Genomic DNA, 26491 nt, shown 5'->3' with positions numbered 1-26491 from the left:
CCTGGTTTCAGAAGTGACGTGTACATTTTTCTGTCATCGAAATGGAGATTACATGAATTGGTTCCAGTTCATGCAACTGCAGAAGCACAAGAACCATGGGATTTTCCTTCATGACAAATTGGCATTAACTTTACTTCTCTGCAGGTAGTGAGAGTGCGTCCAGGGACCGGCTCTGATAGGTTTTCAGCATGTAACTACGTAAATATTTGTTTCGGATTATATTTCTTCATACACACTACAGGAATTCCAGTTATGTATAAGTACCTTGACAGGCAGGGATTTGGATTATTTGGCATGGTGTGAAAAGATGATTAACTCCAGCCTTACTTTGTCCCTTATATAATAAAAGGGTACTGGTTTCCCATATTTAGGGTTTGTTCCCGTTACTGTTACAGCATAGCACTATAATAGTGCACTAACGTAGTTGCCAGCAGTCTGGCATTTTATGTGGTTGTCCCGAACTTTCAGAGGCAGTACTGTCTGAATTTGATAGAGCTTAAAGGGGTTGGCCATTTTCTGGTTATTGTTGACAAATGTGTATATAAGATAATTATATGACACATTAATATAGCCCAGTGATGGTGAGCCTCTTAGAGACCGAGTGCCCAAACGGCAAACCAAAACCCACTTATTTATCGCAAAGTGCCAACACGGCAATTTAACCTGAACACCAATTTCATATATATTCCATGTACGTTATCATTTAGCTATAATAACCTGCCTACATTCAATGTGCTGCCTGTGCTGTTCATAGCATGTCCTGCACTGATGAATAGCAGGAAAAGTCAAAGGCATATTGGTACACCATAGACTTTCTCCATGGTGCGGGTGCCCACCGAGAGGGCTCAGAGTGCCGCATCTGGCACCCGTGCCATAGGTTTGCCATCACTGATATAGCCTATGTTGAAATTCTGCACCATTTTCTGTATTTTATAAGGTACACAACTTCTTTGGTACTGTTCACACAGAGATCTTGTCCATAAAATGGCTGCTGATAGAGGGTCATGTGACTAGGCAAATCACCTCCATGTGATGTCTCCTCCATCCAAACACACTTCACTTTCGCTATACTCCAAACAGAACAAGTGCAGATGGTGGGGCAGTGTATCTGAATGGAGGAGACCTCACATGGGGGTGCTTTGCCTGGTCACATGACCCTCCATCAGCAGCCAATTATATGGACAAGATCTGTGTGGACAGCACAAAAGACGTTGTGTACCTTATAAAATACAGAAAATGGTGCAGAATTTCAACATAGGCTATATTAGTGAGTGACATATAAACATCTTATATACACTTTTTGGTCGCAATAACCAGAAAGTGGCCAACCCTTTTAAGTAAACCTCGCAAAGAAGTGGGGGGAAGGGGAAGGGGAATCGATAAAAAAAAAAAAAATCCTACCACTTCAAACTTCCCCATATACTAGACCTCCCTGACTGACGCCCTGCGCCATGATTGGACAGCGCTACAACCAGGGAGAAGGAGACGCCCACGGAGAAAGACTCAGTCTCCTCCTCATTGCTCGGATGCTCGGTATTAGCATACTGAGCAGGAGAAATCCTGCGGGGCATAGGTATATATCTCCCTTAATAAAATCGCATGAAAGGTCCTCTTTAACCCTTTGGCTACCGGAGGTTTTTTTTCCCCGTTTTTGTTTTCATTTTTCTTCCCTATTTTCTGTGAGCCATAACTTTTTTATATTTCCAGTCACATAGCTGTATGAGGCCTTATTTTTTGCGGGACAAGTTGTACTTTCTAATGCCACTATTATGGCATAAAATCTAGTGGAGAGCGGGAAAAAAAAATTCTAAATAGGGTGGAATTGGAAAAATAAAAACGCAATCCCGCCACCGTTTTACGGTTTTGTTCCCACAGCAAAACTGACCCATGCCCTTCATTCTCTGGGTTAGTACGATTACGATACCCCATTTGTATAGATTTTTCATGTCTAAATAGTGTAAAAATACATTTAAACTTTGGCTACATGCCCATAACCGTTGTGTGACCAAAACAACGATCATGAGCCCTTTAAGAATATGAATATATATATATATATATATATATATATATATATATATATATATATATATATTTATTATATATTTTTTTTTTTTTTTTTGACATTACCATATTCTGACCCCCATAACTTTTTTATGTCTACTGAGCTGTTTAGGGGCAAATTTTTTTGAGGGACAATTCATAATTTTTAATGATACCATTTTGGAGTGTGCCTGTCTTTTGGATAACATTCTATAACAAAAAAAATTTGGGTAAGAGAAGCAATGAAAAAATTGCAAATCGGCCATTTTGACCCTTTTTTCCATTACGCCATTTGCCGTATTTGATTTTTTATTTTATTTTAATATGGGCGTTTTCAGTCGCGGTGATACCCAGGATGTTTATATTTATTATTTATTTATATTTTTATTATATATTATTTTTTTTATTTTTTTTATTTTGACCTATAGGGGATTAAAAAAAATGAGTTTCTTTACATTTTGCTCATTTCTTATGTTGGCCTGCCATCTGGTGGCCAAAATAAGAATTGCAGCATTAATGCTCTGAATTTCTTCATCGAGACTCTGAGTATTCAGCGCATGTACTGAAGTCCCGATTGGCCGCACGTGACTTCGTTTTTGCGCATTCAGGTGCCGTGATCTCGCTTGATCACGGCATCTAAAGCATTTAACTACCGCGAGCGGCATTATTGCCAGTTGCGGTAATTAGCCGCAAGTCTCTGTTGTTTGAAACAGCAGAGACTTGCCGGCCATGACTTGCAGCACAGCGCTACCAGCTCCGTAAATGTACAGCGCTGGTAGCAAAAGGGTTAATCCACATTGGCGTGACATACACTGTGTAAAATATTGAACTGTACCAGTATGTGATTCAAATTATGCAATGCTAATCTTAAATAAGCAAATATATTTCCCCATTCCTGTGGCGTAACCATTGGGCAATCAATTCCCCAAGCCCTCTGACCCGGGGAAGACAGCCTTATTAAATAGTGCCTTAACTAATAATTTATATAGTTGGGAAAGCTTGCCCTTCTGGCCTAAACTCCTTTTCACAACATTCAAAGGTGAAAGGTGAAGCTTCTTTTACACTAGAAAGTGCTGAACGTATCTGAAAATACCTAAACCAACGTAGATTTCCTAAATTCCCAGTTTGTGCTAAATCGGAGAAGGGAAGTACCTCTCCATTTCTCACCACCTGTAATACATACAAAATGTTACTGTTTTGTCAAACTTATCCCCACGTAGTTCATCAACATTCTGTAAATAAAATTATGCCAAAGAGCAGTGCACAAAAGAGATCCCTTTATCCCCATCAATCTTCTAATGGTGATCCAAGATCTAGAGAATAACTTTCCAGTCACTGTATGCTCTTGTTCAACGTTAATTAATCGCCCAGATTCCAACAGAGTAAATATGTTATCAAATGGGGATCGTTTCACCAAAATCTTACACAAAGCACTTTTCTCCCATTCACAATATAACAATAACTTTGCAGCTATAAAATAGCCCTTGAAGTAGGGGAGATTCAACCCTCCCTGCTCCAATGGCTTATGAAAAATAATCACATTTTTAACATCACTCGCTTTCTTTCCCAAAGGAGATTGTTAATCTTCATTTTAATGAGTTTAAAGAACTTATCCTTTTTTTTTCTTCTCTCAATTAACTTGATTCCATTGATAAGTAAAGTTGGATGAAATCTTCAGTCCTAGGGGATATTGTCATACCAAGATACTCAAATGAATCAACAATCTTTATCATCGTCAAGGACCTCTCGTTCAGATACTCAGTATTATCCGATAACATAAAAGTGGTTTTGGACCAATTAATATCTAAGCCAGAGACTTCCTCAAAGGAATTAACTATACGAATGATTCTTGGAAGGGTTGTATTAGTGTGATTTTTATGAAAAATAGGATATCATCCGCATATAAAGAAATCCAATCTTCTGGTCCCAGTACTCCAAAACCCCAAAGCGCAATATAAATGGCAAACAATAATGGAAAGAGTGGACAACCTTGACGAGGACCTCTAGTCAACATAAAACTCGGTCAGACTGCCATTAAAGGAGTTTTCTCATCTCAGACAATGGGGACATATCGCTAGGATATGTTACCATTGTCTTATATGTGCACCTATATCTAGAACGGAGCCCCGAAAGTGAAGGAGAGTGCACTGCGCATGCATAGCCGCCCTCCATTCAGTTCTATGGGGCCGTCGAAAATAGCCGAGCACTGGCTCGGCTATTGCCGTCTGCTCCATAGAAATGAATAGGAGCATGGGCCGTGCATGCGCGGCACGCTCCCATTCACTTCTATGGGAGAGGCGGGGATTAGCACTTGGTGTGGGATGGACCCTGGGAAATCTGGGGTCATCCAGCCACAGCGCTCCCCGCTCTGTTCTTGATATACCTATGAGACAATGGGGGCATATCCTAGCGATGTGCCCCCATTGTCTAAGATGGGAATTCCCCTTTAAGATTGAGCTTTACAATAGGGGAGTTATATAGAAGTCTAACCATACTTTTAAACCTCGTACCGAATCCCATCGTTCCCAACACCTTCCATAGGAATTTCCACACCACCCTATTGAATGCCTTAGAGGCATCCAAAGACGGGATGGAGTGGGAATCCCCCCCGGATTTCTGTATATTCTCAAAAAGTCTATGAAGGTTATGATGAGTACCTTTTATTAGGGATACACTCATTCTGATCAGGGTGTATAATTGAGGAGATGACTCTGGAGAGTATTGTGGCCAACATAGTTGATAAGAACTTAACATCTGTATTTAGAATCGATATCGGTCTATATGACCCCATATCTGAGATCTTTCCCCTTTTTCAATATTAATACAATTATCCCTTCTGTCATTGACTCAGGTAGAATACCATCCTCCAGTGACTCAAAATTTACCCTAAAAAAGTGGAAAAATAACCTCACCATACTTGTAATAAAGCTCATATGGAAAGCCATCGAATCCAGGCGAGGAATCAGGGTTGTGGAGTCTGAGTCTGAGGCAATTTTGGGTACCTGGAGTCGAAGTCGGCAAAAATGAACTGACTCCGGCTCCTCCTACTAAAAAAAGCAAGTTTAAATGTCACAATTCACAAAAAGTTATATTAATTACTTCTCTACTGTAAGAATAAAGGCCAATGCATGCAGTGCGTCACATTACCGCAAAACGAACACGTTAAGTGACCATGAAGAAGCATGCTTTTCATATGCTTCACTATATGGCACGCAACGCACAGTTAAGGAGCGGCAATACTTAGGCTGGGTTCACACCTGAGCGTTTTACAGCGCGTTCCTACGTGCTGTAAAACGCTCAACAAGGAGAAACCAACGCTTCCCTATGGGAATGGTTCTCACCTGGGCGTTTTACAGCGCGTACGATCGCGCTGTAAAACGCCCGACGCCCCAAGAAGTACATGAGCTTCTTTGGGGCGTCTTGTCGCGCGTTCCCGTACATAGACTTTTGGGAACGCGTGACAATGGGCGTTCGCTTGTCTCTGTGCGATTGCAAACGCCGGTACAATCGCGCATACAGAGCTTTCAGAACGCTCAGGTGTGAACCCAGCATAATACTTTCCATTGTGTTGTGTTCCGCTGTTACAGGGAACGCAACACCCATGGTTAACCTAGCCTCTCGCTGATAACTGATTAAAGAGAGGACCTTTCATCGGTCCAAACATTGTGAACTAAGTATTATGATCTGTACAGCGGCGCCCAGGGATCTCACTGCACTTACTATTATCCCTGGGCGCCGCTTTGTTCTCCTGCTATGCCCTCCGGTATGTTCAGTCACTGGGTTATAGTAGGCGGAGACTTCGGGGACTTGGTTATAGTAGGAGGAGACTGCCCTTGTTCTCCTTGGCTGTAGCGCTGGCCAATCTCAGCGCAGAGCTCACAGCCTGGGAGAAAAAAAAACGCGATTGGCCAGCGCTACAGCAGAACAAGGGCAGACTCCTCCTACTATAACCAAGTCCCCTAAGTCTCTGCCTACTATAATCAAGTGACCGAACATACCGGAGGGCATAGCAGGAGAACGGGGCGGCGCCCAGGGATAATAGTAAGTGCAGTGAGATCCCCGGGTGCCGCTGTACAGATCATGATACTTAGTTCACAATGTTTGGACCGATGAAAGGTCCTCTTTAAGTAAGTGTTTTTTGCACGACTAGAGACACTTGTATAAGTGAAGGGAATGGATAGTCAATAGTTCAAGACTGAAGCTGTAAACCATTTGAAAAACTGCTGTCATTCAGCTAAGGCTATAAATACTTGTAAACTCAGATTCTTGGCTTAAACTTTAAACATGACTATGGGATTCTACTAGGGAAATGAGGTTTTAAAATACATGCCCCTTCCCCTGCCCCTTCCTGGATCCTCCCACTGCCCTATCTTAAGCAGAAGATCTGCACACAAAGGAGAAGGCAGCAGCTTCTGCCCAACTACCTCTCTCTGCTATAAGAGCTTAGAAGAACTTGGTGGAACAGCTGTATGTTGCCTTTCTTTCCTTCAAGGAATGTATAAAATACATTTGCATATTAAATACAGAGGAGTCGGAAGTACCAAAAACTGAGGAGTCGGAGCATTTATCTACCGACTCCACAGCCATGGGAGGAATTTCCCAAACGTGCCTTTATTGTGGCCTCTAACTCCTAAAGTGAAAATTCTACTTCAAGAGATTCCCTCTGTACTTCAGTAAGTACCGGGAAAGTGATGGGAGTCCAAATAGGCATCCATAATTTCATCCGGAATATTATTGCTAGTTTTATATATTTCCGAAAAATCTTCCTGTATTTTCTCTTGGTTTTCAGTAATTATACCCTCGGTTAAACAAATGCTAAGTATTTATTTGTTTTGGTCCTGATTGGATATCATTTCAGCCAGGAATTTTCCCAGACGACCAGATTCACAGAATTATTTTTGTCCCTTGAAGAAGAGCCTTTGCTGGACCTTATGCAAGAGAAATTCGGAGTACTCCTGACTTGCATTTTGCATCGCCCTTCTATTCTCCTCTGTTTTATTCCTGAAGAACTGATTCATCCCACATAATGCAGCTGCTTTTAAAGCCCTCTTTCATCCCATACCCAGTTCTTAAATTAGGGGGCGATTTTTGTTAGCAATATCTCTAACAAAGGCCTTAAACGCATCCCATACCAGTTGAGTTTTAACTGATTTCTAATTAACATCCCAGAGGTAGACCATCTCTTGTTTCAACCAGTCATGATTATCTATTACCAACAGCCAATAGGGATTCCCTTTGAAGGGAGGTACTACCCCTTGCCTATCAAGCGTACAAAGCTCAAGGGATACTGGCACATGATCCGAGACCGAACTGGCTTCATATTTCATTTGTTTAATGTATCTCAAATATTTTTCATTTATTAAAGCCAGATCGATCCTGGACATGCAGTTCCCAGATTTGGTCACACAAGAATAAACTCTTCTCCCCCGTCCTAGAAAACTCCAGGCATCTACAAAGCCTGAAAGCAAAAATGGAAAAAAATACACCACTGCTTAAACATTATTCCGCTCCAGCCAATCAGTCACAAGGGCCGGAGTGTCAAAAAAAGGGGTTACTCCATTAAAAATTATCTGTAATTTAGCTGGATACAGAAAGGAGTACTTAATGTCTTTGCCCTGTAAACGCTTTTTTACAGCAAAAAAATTGAATCTCTTTTGAGAAGTTCAGAGAAAAAGGACAGTTTACTATTGTACATAATAGGGGGACACTCCCTGGCCCCCTTTAAGATCATGTCTCTATCTCGAGAAACAAGAATCTTTGCCACGAGTACCTGTGGCTGCATTCTGGGAATTGATTTGCACCCAGGAATCCGATGGGCCCTCTCCACTAAATCGAGGATCAAGAACTGAATCTTTCCAGCAGGGTTATTTTCCTCTGCACCCTCAGGTAGCCCAAGGATTCTCACATTTGGATCTTACAGATCGACAACTTTTTTTGTAGGTTATTATAGTCCGTTTTCAAGATGGCAATTTCAGATTTGAATGCTTTTACTTCATAATCCTAAGAGCCCCCAGACTTTTCTATGATAGTAACTCGTATCTTGGTTACATCATCTCTTATTAGAGTCCGACTGGACTACCCCCAACTGCCATGCAATACCTTGCATCACCTTTCCATTATTTTTGACCATGGCTAGAATCTCCTCTAATGTAGAGGGCTCCACCGTAAGAATATAAACCCTCCACCCTCTACCCATCTCCATCCTGAGACCGATCATCTGCCTCTTCTGAGGTAGACCCAACAGTGTTTTTTTTTTTATTTTTTAAGTTGCATCCTTCTTCCCTTTATGTCCTATTCTCGTATTTACATTTGGCGATTTCAAGAACTGGTCAATTTTTGCGGACTCTGCAGATCTCTGTCCAGTTTTGGATAATGACCAGTCTGTTGACCATCTATTCTGCTTGGGTCCCATTTACTTCACTTTTTTTTTTTTAAATAAACTTCCTTCTCCTTGTGTTAGTTTCAGGTAATTTTTTTTTTTTTTTTTTTTTAAAGCCCACATTAGAGTCCCCCTTTTCTCCTTCCCTGTTCTTGTATTAATTTCTCATATCAATATCAAAAAGAAACACCAAGGGAAGGGAAAAAGACAGAGACAAGGGAAAAAAAAATGTAATGGATAGCTCTCATCACGGTTGCAGTAGTCTTTAAGAAGGACAAAAGGAGCTCAAGGTTTTTCACCAACTTCTTTCCACGGTTGCAAAGACAAGGGAGAGAGATCACATCCACGGAAAGCATGCAGGCAGTCGGGGTAAGTCCATACCCTCAACTCGGACCGGGACCGCAGCACAGCCGAAACCAGCAAAGCGGACGAGCCAGGTGTCCCACAGGACCCCCAAACAAGCCGCACTTGGAGCAGGGCTACAGCCCAGAGAAAAAAAGCCAGGCCACCATGTCCAGCACAGAACACAGGTCGCCAGGAGAGCAGGAACAATAGGGGAGAGGACAGGAGAACAGCACCGGAGCGGGGCAGAGTAGAGGCAGGGGAAAGCAGACTGTGATCAACGATGGTTACTCCCTCTCATAATATCAACCCAGGGCAGAGGTCTCAGCATAGGTTTCGGCGTCCAGGCGCATGAGAATCCAGCTGGGAAACGCTGTCTGAGCGGCACCAGAATCGCGGCAGGCAGATCAGGGGAAGGGCGCAACGTCACGTCATCACGTCCACCTGAGCTGCTGTTAACTGTATTTAGACATGAGCTTTATGGCAGCCTCAAGGTCCATAGACACCACGACTTCTATGGGAGAGTTTTGAAGGCATGCTCTGTGACCTGTGCAGAGGTCATTGTACAAGGAATGAAAAGATAAGATTTAACAATCGCCTATTGTGAATGGTGGATCCTGTATTATCGGTCAGTCTAATCGTGCCCGTAATGATATCACCTCTGTCTATAGATAAGCAGGTAACTGCAGTAAAGACTAAGAAGTAGCGCTTATTTTACAGCTTAGTGGCAAGTGTGAAAACATCAGGAATTTGTTTTTTATTTAACTAAAGATATTGACATGGAAAATTAAAAATCACCGCAAAAATGTTAAAACATGGTTTAAACAATAGGTAATTTTCTGACTACACATTTCCTTTAAAGGTGTTGTCTCATCACAGACAATAGGGGCATATCGCTAGGATATGCCCCCATTGTCCTGTAGGTGCGGGTCCCATCGCCGGGACCCGCACCTATATTGAGAACGGAGCCCTGCGAGTGCTGGTGGGAGCACTGCACATGCGCAGCCTCCTGCCACAAATTTTCTATGGGACTGTTGAAAATAGCCAAGCTAGCCTATTTGCATCAGGCCTATAGAAGTGAATGGGAGCGGTGGCCGATCATGCGCGGTGCGCTCCCATTGACTTCTATGAGGAGCACATTTGGTGATAGCCGGACCGGAGTCCTCCAGCCACTACCTTGCGGGGCTCTGTTCCCGATATAGGTGCGGATCCCAGCGGTGGGACCCACACCTATAAGACAATGGGGCAACATGGGGCCACTTCTATTTTTAATTTTTTTTTTTCCCAGGGCCACATTAAGTTCCCGGTCCGCCCCTGTACAGGTGTTACACACATTAATAGCTACATGCGCACCTCTAAAATCTGTATACAGTCAGGTCCATAAATATTGGGACGTCGACACAATTGTAACATTTTTGGCTCTACACACCACTACAATGGATTTGAAATGAAACGAAAAAGATGTGCATTAACTGCAGACTGCCAGCTTTAATTTGAGGGTATTTACATCCAAATCAGGTGAACGGTGTAGGAATTACCAGAGATTTTTAACAGTAGAAATTAATTTTTGAAGTTATTACCCGAAGTCTCGCGAGACTTCACAAAGTAATAACTTCGGCTCATCTGAGCCAATACATTCTAATACTGTACGGAGTGCTCGCTCCGTACAGTATTCACTCTAAGCTTTTTATGCGAATCGACTTGGATGTTTCATCCGAAGTCGATTCGCTCATCCCTACTAATAAATATTTTTATGAACGAAAAAGGGTCGGATGTTTGTATGGGTGTTTACGTAGTCTGCTATACTATTGCTAGTACTAGTAACTTGCTATAACCTTTTTTTTCAGTGTTTATCTTTTTTAATTTCTCAGTAATAATGTTTTTTACTTATTTTTTGTGTGAATTAACCCCTTCCTGCCGCAGTCATTGCAGTAAGAAGTTAATTCTGAGCCTTCATTTTATAGTCAGCAGATGGCACAGTTACATAACAAAAAGGGCTCCCTGCCGGCTTTTAGATTTTACAATATAATAGATGACCTACTGCCTCGACGTATAAAATCGTGTGGTGGTTAAAGAGGACCAGGGGCTATGTTAAGTGGTGGCATTAGTACAACTTGTCCTGCAAAAAACAAACCCTTTGGGGCTCATGCACGCAAACGTATTTTCTTTCCACGTCCATTCTGTTTTTTTTCCGCACCATATGCGGAACCATTCATTTCAATGGTTCTTCTTCTTCAAAAAAAAAAAGGAAGTTACTCCGTGTACATTCCGTTTCCGTTTGTCTGTATTTCTATTCCGCAAAAAATAGAACATGTCCTGATATTATCCGTATTATGGACAAGGATAGTACTGTTCTATTAGGGGCCAGCTGTTCCGTTCTGGAAAATAGGGAATACACACGGACGTAATCCATATTTTTGGCGGACCCCAAATTGCATACGGTCGTCTGCATGAGGCCTTATATGGATACTTAAATAAAAAAATTATGGCTCCCGGAAGATGGGGAATAAAAATTAAAGCACAATAACTAAAAAAAAAAAAAAAACCCATAGGACATGTTCTATTTTTTTCCGGAGCCGCGGACCGGAAGATCAGTGGAGCACTCCGGAAATGCAGATGTGGACAGCACACTGTGTGATGTCCGCATCCATTCCTGCCCATAGAGAATTGCGGAACGGGTGCAGACACATTCACGGACGTGTGAATGGACTCTTAATGTGACTGTCAGGTGGTTAATTAATAAACATTGCCCTCCATTGCCCCCTATCTCCTCTTCCACGTTGGTTGAGATCTCAGCTGGCTGACATCAGGTCGGGTGCAAGATGTGCAGGAACATGCATTTCCTACTTCACACCATTATACAGTATCTCACAAAAGTGAGTACACCCCTCACATTTTTGTTAATATTTTATCTTTTCATGGGACAACACTGAAGATGTGACACTTTGATACAATGTAACGTAGTCAGTGTACAGCTTGTATAACAGTGTACATTTGGTGCCCGCAAAAAAAATTCAACACACAGCCATTAATGTCTAAACCGCTGGCAACAAAAGTGAGAACATCCCTAAGTGAAAATGGCCAAATTGTGCTCAAGGTGTCAATATTTTGTCCACCATTATTTTCCAGCACTGCCTTTTAAAGAGGACCTATTATGACAATGTGACCTAACTATACAGACATGGAGAGCGGCGCCCGGGGATCTCACTGCACTTACTATTATCCCTGGGCGCCGCTCAGTTCTCCTGCTATGTCCTCCGGTATCTTCGGTCACAATCGTAGCGCAGAGCTCACAGCCTGGGAGGTTATTTTCTCCCAGGCTGTGAGCTCTGCTCTGCGATTGGCCAGCCCTACAGCAGAACAAGGGCAGACTCCGCCTACCATAACTTAGTGACTGAAATCTCTGCCTACTATAACTTAGTGAGCGAAGATAACGGAGGGCATAGCGGGAGAACGGAGTGGCGCGGCGCCCAGGGATAATAGTAAGTGCAGTGAGATCCCCGGGCGCCGCTCTACATGTCTGTATAGTTAGTTCACACTGTCCTATACGGTGAAAGGTCCTCTTTAACTCTCTTGGGAATAGAGTTCACTAGGGGTTCACAGGTTGTTACTGGAATCCTCTTCCACTCCTCTTTGACAACATCATGGAGCTGGTGGATGTTAGAGACCTTGTGCTCCTCCACCTTACTTTTGAGGATGCCGCAGAGATGCTGAATAGGGTTTAGGTCTGGAGACATGCTTGGCCAGTCCAACACCTTATCAAGGCAGTGGTCTTTTTGGAGGTGTGTTTGTTTGGGGTAGTTATTATGTTGGAATTCTGCCCTACGGCCCAGTTTCTGAAAGGAGAGGATCATACTCTGCTTCAGTATGTCACAGTACATGTTGTCATTTATGGTTCCTTCAATGAACTGTAGCTCCCCATAGCCGGCTGCACTCATGGAGCCCCAAACCATGACACTCCAATCACCATGCTTGACTGTAGGCAAAACACATTTGTCTTTGTACTCCTCACCTGGTTGCCACCACACACGCATGTCCTTAGTCTGAGCACTGACAGGCTGACCCCCACCCCTTTAACCTCTGCAGCAATGATGGCAGCACTCGTATGTCCTATTTTGAAAAGACAACCTCTGCATATGACACTGAGCACCTGCACTCAACCTCTTTGGTCGACCATGCCGAGGCCTGTTCTGAATGGAACCTTGTCTTGTTAAACCGCTGTATGGCCACCGTGCTGCATCTCAGTTTCAGGGTGTTGGCAATCTTCTTATAGCCATCTTTTTGTAGAGCAGTAATTATTTTTTTCAGATGCTCAGAGTTCTTTGTCAAGAGGGGCCATGTTGAACTTCAAGTGACCAGAATGAGAGCGGTAACATTAAATTTAACACACCTCCTCACCATTCACACCTGAGACCTTGTAACAATAATGAGTCACGTGACACCGGGGAGGGAAAATGGCTAATTGGGCCATTTTCACATAGGGGTGTACTCACTTTTGTTGCCAGCGGTTTTTAATGGCTGTGTGTTGAGTTTTTTTGAAGGCACACCAGTATTACACTGTTATACAAGCTGTACACTGACTACTTTACATTGTATCAAAGTGTCACATCTTCAGTGTTGTCCCATGAATACATAGAATAAAATATTTACAAAAATGTGAGGGTGTACTCACTTTTGTGAGATACTGTAGCTCGGGCTGTATTGTGACTGTGACTAAGAAGCTCTCAAATGGAAGGGTGGGAGGAAGAGGTGCTGGTAGCAAAGACCTAATCTCATATGTACTTGGCTGATGAGCGAACACCCTGCAAAAACGTATGATGTACATCCTTGGTAGAGCAAGGGTTAATGTGTTAAGTCTATGCACTAATGTTGGAGCTCCTTACAGAGGGGTATAGATAAATGTATTTATTATGCTATAATTTCTATAAAGTCTCGAAGCCTTCTGTCTCCACTTGCTGTTGTCCATTTGAAACAGAACTTAAGTCTTTTGATCTAAGTTATATGCTTAGATATGCTAAACAATTGTGTGTGTGGCCTAAGAATAAGGTCAATGTGCTCTTTTGGTAGACCATATGGATTTATTTGTCCATCTTAAATTAAGTTGTATATCAGTGGGCTCCCCCTTTTTTTTTTTTTTTTTTAAATTAGCGCTGTTTTTTATTTTTAAAAAGTCAATATAATCTAATCTTAGAAATAATTTGAATGCATTTTCAGCCATTCTAAAATGTGTCCTTTCTTTCAACAAAGATGGTGCTCGAGGTCCAGGCTGGAGAGAGCATCCAGACCGCCGCAGGCGTTTTGACTTTGATTTTCGAGAACGTGATGATGAGCGAGGCCATCGCAGAACTCGTAGTGGCTCAGGAAGTGCAGAAGATGAGCGAGATTGTTTGCCAGAATGGTGCCTGGAGGATGCAGAAGATGAAACGGGCACTTTTGATTCCTCAGGCGCATTCCTACCTTCCAAGGTATCTTTTTTTTACTTTTATACAAGAATACATAGCAAGTAGACCTTACTGTTCCTATTTTCATTGACTGGAAGCTAGGGCTTACTTACATGTGGTGACCATGGGATAGAGCTGCTTTGTTGCAACTGTTTGCCCTCTGTTTGGCATCTTAAAAATTTTTGCATTTCAGTATTAGTACTATGTGTTTTTTTTTTTTTTTTTTTTTTTTTTTTTTTATATTTGAATGTGTTTCTTGCCCAGAAGGTACAAAAGGAATCCATTCCCGAGGAGCAGGAGCTGGACTTCCGTCCTTCTTTGGATGGAGAAGAGCATTCAGATTCTGATGGAAGCAACTTTGAAGATGCCAAAGAGAAGGAAGTGGTTCAGGTACCAGAGCAGTCAAGTGAGACCAGCAAAAATGACAGCTTTGGAGAAGGACAAGGTACACATTTTTTAAGTGTATGATGTATAGGTTAGTTTTTATTTTTCTTGGGTAATGTTTATTTTTATTTTGTATCAGTGACCAACCCTTCAGAAATGGAGCACAGGACCCCATCCCCGGCAAAGAAAACCGAAACTAAAGCAGATTCTCCTGTCCAGAATACAACTCCCCCCATGGCCAGTAGCATTGGGCAGGAAGCAAAATTGCATACTAACCTTTCAGCCCCAGCTCCACCTACACATAAGGAGGGTAAGACTTCATAGCTATGCAAAAATTATATATAGCTACTCATTTGAAAATAAAAGTTTAAAGGATTTTCCAGTTTATAAAAAGGAGGTTCATAAAACACAAAAGATGATATAGGTTACGTTTCACAGGTATAGTTTGGTCACAGTTAGTAGAAACGTTATTAATGAAATAAAATTTCAAAGTTTATTAGGTATACATTAAAAAGGGAAGGGTATAGAAGACCCTACCTAGATACAAACAAACAGTGAATAATATAAAAAATAGGTGTTTCTGGCCTCTAAAATTCGATAGGTAGCAGCCAAACCACCACTCCGTGCCTCTTTGCGTATCTGGTGGGAGATTCCTGGCTGTCCAATATGATGCTCTACAGCGTATATATAGATATTAACATTGTGCAATCTGCGGTATGTTCAGACTGGTATATACACACAGAATCCTCTGGAATGTAGTATATAACCAGGACAATACCAATTACTAAGATTATAGAGGTGCTATTAGCCAGACTACTAAAAACTGCAAGGTGGGGTGAGCAAAACCTCTGTCCGCGATTTGAGGCTAGGACGGAGGTTCACCTTCCAGCAGGACAATGACCCCAAACACACTGCTAAAGCAACACTTGAATGGTTTAAGGGGAAACTTGTAAATGTGTTGGAATGGCCTAGTCAAAGCCCAGATCTCAATCCAATAGAAAATCTGTTGCGCAAACCATCCAACTTGAAGGAGCTGGAGCAGTTTTGCAAGGAGGAATGGGCAAAAATCCCAGTGGTAAGATGTGGCAAGCTCATAGAGACGTATCTAAAGCGACTTGGATCTGTGATTGCCGCAAAAGGTGGCTTTACAAAGTATTGACTTTAGGGGGGTGAATAGTTATGCACATTGACTTGTTATTTTGTCACATCAAAAAATAAATAATAATCTTCAAAGTTGTGGGCATGTTCTGTAAATTAAATGATGCAAATCCTCAAACAATCCATTTTAATTACAGATTGTGAGGCACCAAAACATGGAAAAAAAAAAGTCAAGGGGGGTGAATACATTTGCAAGGCACTGTAAATATCACATACACTATGTACTGTAGCTTTACCACACTGAGATCTGCTCAGAAAGTTCATACACATATTACTGCTTTATTCACAAGCACAATATATGTTAGCTAATAAGGGCTCTTTCACACCTGCGTTCTTGTCTTCCAGCATAGAGTTCCGTCGTCGGGGCTCTATGCCGGAAGAATCCTGATCAGGATTTTCCTAATGCATTCTGAATGGAGTGAAATCCGTTCAGGATGCATCAGGATGTCTTCAGTTCCGGAACGGAACGTTTTTTGGCCGGAGAAAATACCGCAGCATGCTGCGCTTTTTGCTCCGGCCCAAAAAACTGAAGACTTGCCGCAAGGCCGGATCCGGAATGAATGCCCATTGAAAGGCATTGATCCGGATCCGGCCTTAAGCTAAACGTCGTTTTGGCGCATTGCCGGATACGACGTTTAGCTTTTTTAGAGAGGTTACCATGGCTGCCGGGACGCTAAAGTCCCGGCAGCCATGGTAAAGTGTATAGCGGGGAGCGGGGGAGCAGCATACTTACCGTCCGTGCGGCTCCCGGGGCGCTCCAGAGTGACGTCAGGGCGCCCCAGGCGCATGGATGACGTGATCGCATGGCACATCATCCATGCGCCTGGGGCGCTCTGACGTCACTCTGGAGCGCCCCGGGAGCCGCACGGATGGTAAGTATACCGCTCCTACTATGGCAACCAGGACTTTAATAGCGTCCTGGGTGCCATAGTAACACTGAAAGCATTTTGAAGACGGATCAGTCTTCAAATGCTTTCAGTACACTTGCGTTTTTCCGGATCCGGCGTGTAATTCCGGCAAGTGGAGTACACGCCGGATCCGGACAACGCAAGTGTGAAAGAGGCCTAAGCATAGAAAATACAGGCTTGTCTATGTGGTAATGTTAAAGCTTAGTGGTTAAGTGAATGGTTTTGCATGTAGAGATCCCAGGTTTTAATCTTGGGAGAGACTTTGAAGTTTATTTTCGTCAAACTTTTTTTTTCTTACACATTTAAGCCATAATAAAAATCTATATTTTTATCATATTGAGAATAATGTTTTTTTTTTTTGTTTTTTTTTAATAAAGCCAATAACTATTGCTGGTTTCTTTATAATCCTATATTTTGCCTGTAAATAAACCAGTTATAGGTTTTAGCAAAAAACAACTTTACCACATAGAGAAGCCTGTCTTTTCTATTCTTATAAGCTAACACATATTACTGATGTCTTTATAATCCTATATTGTGTTGATGAATAAGGGTATTTTCACACTAGCGTTTTTGTTTCCCGTTATTGAATGCCAGAGTTTTATCCTAATGCATTCTGAATGGAGAGCATTCCATTCAGGATGCATCAGTTCAGTCCCTGTAACGTTTTTTGGACAGAGAAAATACCACAGCATGCTGCAGTTTTCTCTCCGGCCAAAAATTCTGATCATTTTCCATTCCGCATCCGGCTTTAATTTACATTGAAGTGTATTAGTGCCGGATCCCTCATTAAGTGTTCTGGCAAAACGGATCCGGCTTTCTGGTCTGTGCACAGTGATCAATTGTATCACCGTCAGTGATTGCTAAGCAGCCATCCACATTCATTTTGACAGAATCTATAATAGTTTGAATGTGAAACTGTTTGTCACCAGGGCTTCTTTTTAACTAGCTGTACGGTGAACGATGTAAAGTACAAAAAAGGGCGGAACTGCCTATTTTTCCCATTACCCCCCCCCCCCCCCCCACAAACAAAAAAACTACAAAAAAATAATTATATGTACCCTAAAATAGGAAAATAGGGTCACTAAAATATTCAACCTCTGCCTGGCTGGGTTATGATTGTTGGATTATATTCCGATTTATTTTAGTATGAACAGGAGACCCCCATTTTGTGCAGTCGTGTAGTTAATCAGAAGTGAGCAATAGCACTCAGACACAGATATATTTGCTGAATAGATCCTTATCAATAGGACCCTAGGATAGGCTTATCGTTACCGGTATCCACAATGGCTCTATGGGCTAATGTCTACGGGTGCTCTAGTAGATATCTAACCAGGCCTACCTAATACTTTGTTAAACATTCATATTGTATGACTGATAGTGCTGTTAGACTTCTTACTTCTCAGCTTGTTCGGAGTACATGCGATCTAATATGTTTAACTTCCTACTCTTTGATGTGCCATTTATTTTTACAGAATCTGTCTCTCCTGGTTCCAGAGGCTCACTTGAGTCAACAGCTCCTTCAATATCTCACTCCCCTTCTGCATTTAGCCAAAGCTCTGGGCCTCAGCAAGTCAAAGATCCTCAGCAAGGACCAGCTGTTCATTCTCCGCTTATTAAGTCTGAAATCTCCTCAGGGCCTTCTCCTCCCTCGGTCTGTGCTGCACCAGGTATGGGCACACTCGTATCTGAACCTGATGAAGACGATGGACTGGAACACCTAGAGCAGGTGAAAGCCTATGGATTTAACAAACACAAACCTCTGCATTTAAATAACCATTATTTCAAATCGGTGTTCTTAAGATGTAGTCTAACTGTTGATATGTTGCTATTTTTTTATTTATATTTTTGTGCTTAAATTACATCATGTCTTCAGGCTTCCTTATATTTTCTTGTGGTTTAGCATCTAAAGCAGTGGTGGCGAACCTATGGCGTGGGCACCTGCACCCTGGAAAAAGTCTATGGTGTACCAATATGCCTTAGACTTTTCCTGCTCTTCATCAGCGCAGGGCGCACTATGAAAAGCACAGGCAGTGCATTGAATGTAGGCAGGCTATTATAGCTAAATGATAAAGTACATGGAAGATATAATATATTGAACTGTAGTATTCAGGTAAATTGCCGTGTTGGCACTTCAAGATAAATAAGTGGGTTTTGGGTTGCATTTTGGGCACTTGGTCTTTAAATGGTTCGCTACCACTGGTCTAAAGCAAGCATTATAAAAGGGTTTTAATACTGTTGACTTATCCTCAGAATATGTCATCATTATCTGATCGATGGAGGTCCCGACACCCAGGACCCCTCCGTTCAGCTTTTTGAGAAGGCACCGCCGTTCCTGTGAGCTCCATGGCCTTCCCCGTGCTCGCCAAGCACTGCTCCGTACATTGTATAGCCGCTGTGCTTGGTGTTGCAACTTGTCCCCATTCACTTCTGTAGGGTTGAGCTACGCCTCGGCCATGTGATCAATGAACGTGATGTCACTTGACCTAGGGAAAGCAGAGAGAATGCTGTGACGCTACTGCAAGCTTTGCTGCCTCCTCGAACAGTTGATCATCGGGGATCCTGTTTCTTCATTTTTGAAGTAATATAATCGGATCCGTTCTTCGGAAGCATTGTGCTGGGGTTTGGATACCCTTTGCCGGATCTCAAAACCGGACAGCAAAACGCAGAGGTGAATGTAGCCTAATAGCAAGGTGACCCCAAAAAAACTGCAAATTGTGCGTTTATTTTATTTTTTTTCTGTTATGGCGTTCAACGCATAGTATTTTTTTATTTATTAATTTTTTGGGCAATAATAAAGGAATAGGTGGCTCAACCTAACCAAGATCTACAGTATAGATGCTCACTTCTGTGACTTACCCAAGGTCAATAATAACAGTATATTAAATAGATGTGGTGAAGGGCACACTTATCCGGTGCTGTATAGAATTACAAAGGATGTTGGTAAAAAATATAATGATTTATTAATAAAAATAAGATAAAATATGACATAAACCTAGGTTCACCAATAATAATTGACACAATACACAGGTATGTGACCCCTTGCAGATCACCCAAACTACAGTGAATTCTCAATAAGCCTACATTACACATTAAATATAGTTCACACACGTAAAAAATGTGCAAGATAAAAAATTATAAAATATATTGTTAAAACTATAGATAGGTGGGAATCGGTCCGATGAACTCTATAGGGCACTCAATTGCGGTGATACTCTAGTAGGAGTAGTGTCAGCCTTTGCCCCTATATTGTATCTGAGAGCTACCGACCCATATATAGATTTGTATATAAGGAGTGGACACTTAAATAAATAGATAATACTTGCTCCGTAAATCTTAGTCCTGGGCTAATTTAGTTATGACCCCATATGTGGTTGCACGTGGCCACGGCTTGTATGTCCAAAGAAATTCATATGTTCATATAATATTCAAATATGTTCATAAGATACCATACACATAATATTCAGAGTCTTCCTGTCAGATTGTTCAATGTTAATTATACCCCCTTGATATAAACAAATTGGGGTATATTACTTGTAATCAGCTCCTGCTGTATCATATGTACGGTCCCGTTTTACTGCCGGTATAGTGGTACCGTATTTAATGCCAATATTTGTGAGGCAAGTACAAGGTGTTCATAGGTAATGAGTGTTACTTAACCACCCTGGAATCAGCGGCGATCCCTTTGTTTCGTATTGTAGAGGATAGCGGCGGCCGCTTGGTTTAGTTTGTTAGTCAGCGTCACGTCCCACGTGATCGGGTAGGAGCTGCTTCTAATCTCGCCTTGTTATGCGCTAGTATCTTGTGCATTCAAGTCCCACTACTTTGGTGCATACGCTGCAAGCCTGGTGGTGAAATTGGTAATATTAAGTTCACTGGGGACCCAATGTGAATTGGTATGTAATCCAGGTTTGACTGCTGTCAATATTTGGAACACCCCTCTGTCCATATATTATCACCAGACGCGTTTCGGAGAGTCCATCTCCATCCTCAGTGGTGAATATTTGGATATCTTTTCCCTGTTTTAAAGGGTGTTTCCTTAACAAGGGGGCCGTATTACTTGTGTCTGACTTTCATCCCAAATTGTGGATTGGGTGATCCCTGTTAAGGAATTAGCTGTAGTGTTCCTCATACATCCAATAATATTAAACGCCTCTATAACTCCTCTTTCTTCCAAATAAAAACCATGTATGAAAATTACAATTAAGAAAATGAATAATAATGACCAAAGAAACCAAAAATATATAAGTAACAATATAAATCGCATGTGCGTTAGTAATGCGTTCTATATTATTTATATTAAATATTTGCATCTCTAGTAACTCCTTACTATTGTTTCATATATTGTTATGGTGTCCCTCATTCAGTTGTGTGCCCAGCCTCGCCCCAACTGCCGTCTCCTAGTGCCGCCCAGCTCATTAGTATTCACTGCACTGGGCGGCTTTTGTTTCTCCTGACGCGGTGAAATCCCGCGCATGCCCAGTACTATCTTCCTGGCATCAGCCTCATCTTGTCGCTTCGTGCCTGTGCCCGGCACCCTCCAGCATCAATAGAAGATAGTATTGGGCGTGCGCGGGATGTCACTGCGTCGGGAGAAAAAAAAGCCGCCCAGTGCAGTGAATACTAATGAGCTGGGCGGAACTAGGAGACGGCCCCTTGGGCACAAAGTAAGGTATTTGCATATTGATAAAAACACTTTTTATAAGTAAAGGAAAGGCAGCGAGGGGTGATAATGGTATAGTTTAATTAAGCATATTAAGACAATAGAAGAATGTCACTTTATATGCTCTAACGGCCTGTCAGTGTCCCTTTAATACTGGGGAGGAGGGGGGCACACTGCCCACCAATGTAAACATTGTAGAAGGCACCCGACCTCTGACAGGGAGCTGCCGGCCGTGCAATTAACCCCTCGGGTGCCACGGATGGAAGCGCCCTGTCAGGTGCGTCACCATCACCATGGGAACGCCTCAGGTTTAGAATATACCATCGTATTTAAGTTTTCACGATCTCACTGATTTATTTACTTTTTTTATTTTTATTTTTTTCATTTTTTTTTTCTATCTTATTTAGGTATTTCACCTGCTGCAGGTGGGTGCTCAATCGCTGTCTGCACTCTAGTTGCACCCCCTGCGGGCGAGCTACTTCGGTACCTTGCCGGTCACCCAGTCCCCATTACTGCCTCCGCAGTGGCTTGCCAGCATTCCCACGGGTTCCGAGTTGAGTCTGCTGATGGGGTGACCCTGCGGCGCCTAAAGACGTCAGAGGACTAGTACTCTAATTCCCCCTTTTCCCGGTTTGGCCAGGGCGTCCATTTCTAAGTTGGGGCATTTTATAGGGTCTATCCCATATCAGCCACAAATACTTTAGTCCCTGGCTTATGCTGGGAATAGGCCTCATTTTCTCCAGCCTGCCGACCTCACCCATGGCCCCTGTATCCTGGGGCCTGGCGTCTCCCCCACTGAGGTCCGCAACCTTTTCCCGTTGGGGGGCGCAATCGCTCCCTTCCGTTCCATTGCGCGGCCGCCGGAGCTCGACCCAGCCGTTTTTTGCTAAGTCTCTGCACCCTTGTCCTGCCCCTCTTCCTTCCCGGGTTTCAGCCCGACTCCTCCTCTCAGTGGGAGGGGCCTTCTGCCGTAGCTCCTATCCCGGCTAAGCGCAGGTTTTTCTGTAGAGGGTGCAGTACCTTCTGCTGCTTGTAAAGAAGAGACTCTCCATCTTGCTGTCGCCATCTGGAGCGTTCCTGTGTCTTCCTTAGCTGCTGCAGCAGCACATCTTCGGACACAGCACCTGGGGCCTGGTAGGATAGCTTTTCCTGGCTAACCTATTCTTTTCTGAAGTTTTTCTTTTGCCAGCATGTCCTCGGCCACTGCGGACCCCAAACCCGGGTCCCTATTGGGGTAGCCATTCATTATGCGTGCTCCCAAAGCAATAAGGCTTTGCCTTCCCTGCAACCTAACTTGCTCTGTGCACAGTTCCTTGACACCATGCCCCCTCCTGATGCCCTGGCCCCTCCTGATTGGACCACCTCACTGTCCCAAGGCATAGGGAATTTTGCAAGCCTTTCCCGGTCCATGGTGCAGTCTCAGCCGCGTCCCGCTCATCCTCGGGTCACTCCCTGGACAAGTTTGAGGCAGGTGAAGTCTCATCTTCTGCCGCTTCGGCTGCTACTGGGGACACCCCTGACTCCAGATTCAGCATCAGAGTTCAACATTGTCTGAGGCCATGCAGGACCTCGTTAAGGCGGTTAGAGATGCTCTCCTAATGCAGGAGGATCATCCCTCCTCTACCCAGGATTCTGTGTCCTTCCGCTGCTCGAAGCGCTCCTTGTTGGTTTTCACTAACCACCCGGATCTCAACGCACTCGTGGCCAAGGAGTGGCGTCAGCCTGATAGGTGCCTGCAGACCTCTAAGATTTCTGACACTTTTTCCTTTCAGTGAGGATCCCGTTAACCTCTGGTCAGTCCCACCCTAGGTTGACCCTCAGGTGGCCTGTTTAGTCAAGGCCCCCACCCTTCCTTTGGCTGACGTGGCTTCCTTGTCGTATCCCGCTGATAAGCGGATTGACTCCTTGGCAAAGTCCGTTTTTGTGGCAGCAAGCTCCGCTGTTCAGCCTGCTTTTGCCACCTCCTGGGTCGCTAAAGCCGTGTGGTCTGAGCCAAGCATCTTATCCGGTCCCTGCTCTCAGCTTCTTCAGGCATCCTGATACCTATGTGATGCCTCCCTGGAATTGGCTCGCCAATCTAGCAGGGTGGCTGCTAATTCTGCGGCCATCCACAGTACGATCTGGCTCCGTACATGGGCTGCAGATGCTGCCTCCAAGAAGGTGCTCATTTGTCTCCCTTTTCATTTGAGAAACGCTTGGGGAAACTTATTTCCAAAACCACGGGAGGAAAAAAGCTCTCTCCTCGAAAGCCACCCTCGTTGCCTTTCCTTGGCGTCTTCGCGGTCCAAAAATTTTCGTTCCTTTCGGGACTCCTCCTCTCGCTCGGACAAGAAGTCCTGCCATTCTCGACCCAAGCTTTCAAAACCCCAGTCTGCAAAAACCTCTTCTGCATGGCTGCGCTTTGCAGCGGGTGGGGTGCCGCCTGCTCGCCTTTCAGGAGTTTTGTCGCACCAGCTTGGATGAGGCATGGGTTCTGGAGGTCGTTTTCTTCTTGTCGCCAATTGAGGACCATTCTCCAGGGGGTTGCTAATCGCCTTTTCATTCTCCTGTCGAACCGTGGGACTTGAACCTTGTTCTTGATGCTCTTCAGGCCTCTCCCTTTGAGCCCTTGCAGGATATCTCTCTTCCATTTGTTTCGTTTAAGGTCGCTTTTCTTGTGGCAATTACTTCCATCCTCAGAGTCTCTGAACTTGCCGCGCTCTCTTGCAGGTCCTCTTTCCTGGTGTTTCATCAGGACAAGGTGGTTCTGCGTCCGGTCCCTTCCTTTCTCCCTAAGGTGGTGTCCTCATTCCACATTAATGAGGCACTTTGCCTCTACCTTCGGTTGACTTGAGTCCTTCCGCCGGTCAGACTCCCTCTTTGTTGTCCCTGAGGACCCTCGAAAGGTCCTTCAAGGCCACCATATCCCGTTGGATTTGGTCTGTCAAGGAGGGCTTTGTTGCAAAAGGTAGTGTTCCTCCCTTTCGGTTGACCGCTCACTTCACTAGGGTGGTCGGGGCTTCTTGCAAGGCTGCCACCTGGGCCTCTGTCCATACGTTTTCCAAGTTTTACCACATACACTCCTTGGCTTCTGCTGACCCTAGTTTGGGTCACAGGGTTCTGCAAGCAGCTGTGAGTTAGTTGCATTGCATGGCTGTTTTCTGCAGTCCCTCGCAGACTGCTTTAAAACATCCCATGGTGCTGTGTCCCCCCAATGCCATTCACGAGAAAACTGGATTTTTGTACTCACCGTAAAATCCATTTCTCATGGCCTCTCTGTTGATCCTCTTTTTGGTTTAGGACTTGTTGGCTTCTTACTTTTTTCAGTTGTGTTCCTACTGCTTTTCTACCCACTGGTTTGCTCCTGCATGTGCAGTGGTTATAGGCCAGATAGGAGGAGCCAACACTTTTTTACTTCTAGTGGCAGCTGGGCATATACCCATAGTGCTGTGTCCCCCAATGCATCCTACGAGAAAAGGATTTTACGACGAGTACAAAAATCCAGGAGGCACCCGCCTCTTGTATTTGTATTAAAGGTTAATCATAATTGATGGCACAGTAGCAAGGCACTTGTTATGCTGGCTGCTTGACTCTGGGGAGGACACTCAGTAGGAGTAGCAGTGTAATCTGTCCCCCGTCCCGCCTCCTGCTTTAATTAATAGTGGCACATTCATTGGTGGCAGTGGTGCGGGCAGCTTCAGAGCCCACTCACTTCATTGGGCTCAGCGCAGCTGCGTCATAGGAGGGACTCCCTCCCTCCTTCTCCATGGTCTGCGCACGCACCGAGCGCCATAAGAGGAGAGTCTAGTATCGAAAAAAATTAACATCCTGATACCGAATCGATACTGGCATAAAAGTATTGATTGGGTATCGAACGTTCGATACCCGAAACAACCCTAGTCCTCACGCCTGCCTGCGCCTGGTTTTACTGACTCACAGGCCTCAAGCCTGTGAGGGTGATTGGCGGGGCAGGGAACAATCGATTCCCGTGCCCCACCACATTATTCAACTGCAATGCAATGGCGGGTCTAGTCGCAAATGGCAACAAGACTAAAAAGTCTTCTCGACATTTTGTAATACTGAGTTGCATTAGCGACTATTTTGGTCACCATCTGGAGCGCTGCCCTCACAGGTAAAGAAGCCCTGCTGATGAGTCCAATTTGATTTGTTTCCTTGTTATCTTTTCCATTGGTATAGCATGAGCACCAAAGGTACAACCACAGTTGGGACAGCGTTCTTTTTGGGGTGAAACAACTTCAAATGGGGTGTCACTGATGGATCCCTGGAAGGTGCTAAATCCACCACTGCTTATTAAAATGGGTCTTATGAAACAATTTGTCACCACTCTAGATGAGATTTTGACAGTATGGTGTTCGTTGTAATTGATGCAAGCTTGATTTAGGTTGGTAGTTTTTGTTTTTTGACTTAAGAGTCAAATTCTCAATTTTCTCACAGAAAATTGGTTACTTTAACCACCTCAGCCCCCCTAGCTCAAACCCCCTTAATGACCAGACCACTTTTTACAATTCTGCACTACACTACCTTTACGGTTTATTGCTCGGTCACACAATTTACCACCCAAATGAATTTTACCTCCTTTTTCTTCTCACTAATAGAGCTTTCATTTGGTGGTATTTCAGTGCTGCTCACATTTTAACTTTTTTTTATATTAATCAAAATTGACCGACATTTTTCACTTTCTGTTGTAAAATTTTTCAAATAAAATTACATTTCTATATACATTTTTCTCTACATTTATTGTTCTACATGTCTTTGACTGAAAAAAATGCAATAAGTGTATATTTATTGGTTTGGGTAAAAGTAATAGCATTTACAAACTATGGTGCAAAAAAAAATTAATTTATGCACTTTGACTTTCTGAGCACCTGTCATGTTTCCTGAGGTTCTACAATGCCCAGACAGTAGAAACACCCCACAAATGACCCCATTTTGGAAAGTAGACACCCTAAGGTATTCGCTGATGGGCATAGTGAGTTCATGGAAGTTTTTATTTTTAGTCACAAGTTAGCGGAAAATTATTATTTTTTTGTCTTACAAAGTCTCATATTCCACTAACTTGTGACAAAAAATAAAATTTTACATGAACTCACCATACCCCTCACGGAATACCTTGGGGTGTCTTCTTTCCAAAATGGGGTCACATGTGGGGTATTTATACTGCCCTTGCATTTTAGGGGCC

At 43.4% G+C, this 26491-nt stretch overlaps 1 protein-coding gene across 5 annotated transcripts in view; it reads left to right on the top strand.

Moving 5' to 3' along the window:
* The window catches only part of GIGYF2 (GRB10 interacting GYF protein 2), a 162273-nt gene that overhangs the window by 74731 nt on the left and 61051 nt on the right, over positions 1 to 26491 (top strand). For 4 of the 5 annotated variants that reach the window (XM_044292028.1, XM_044292031.1, XM_044292027.1 and 1 more), the window contains 4 exons: positions 14009 to 14226; positions 14467 to 14647; positions 14726 to 14896; positions 18125 to 18378. In XM_044292028.1, coding sequence (XP_044147963.1) covers positions 14009 to 14226; positions 14467 to 14647; positions 14726 to 14896; positions 18125 to 18378 — 824 coding nt within the window. The remainder of the gene's footprint in view (positions 1 to 14008; positions 14227 to 14466; positions 14648 to 14725; positions 14897 to 18124; positions 18379 to 26491) is intronic. The other variant, XM_044292030.1, reaches the window with a different exon arrangement.

Source organism: Bufo gargarizans, chromosome 4, assembly GCF_014858855.1.
Source record: "Bufo gargarizans isolate SCDJY-AF-19 chromosome 4, ASM1485885v1, whole genome shotgun sequence".
In the NCBI taxonomy this organism is placed as follows: domain Eukaryota; kingdom Metazoa; phylum Chordata; class Amphibia; order Anura; family Bufonidae; genus Bufo; species Bufo gargarizans.
The sequence above is the reverse complement of the archived record's forward strand: the minus strand, read 5'-3'. Positions and strand labels throughout refer to the sequence as shown.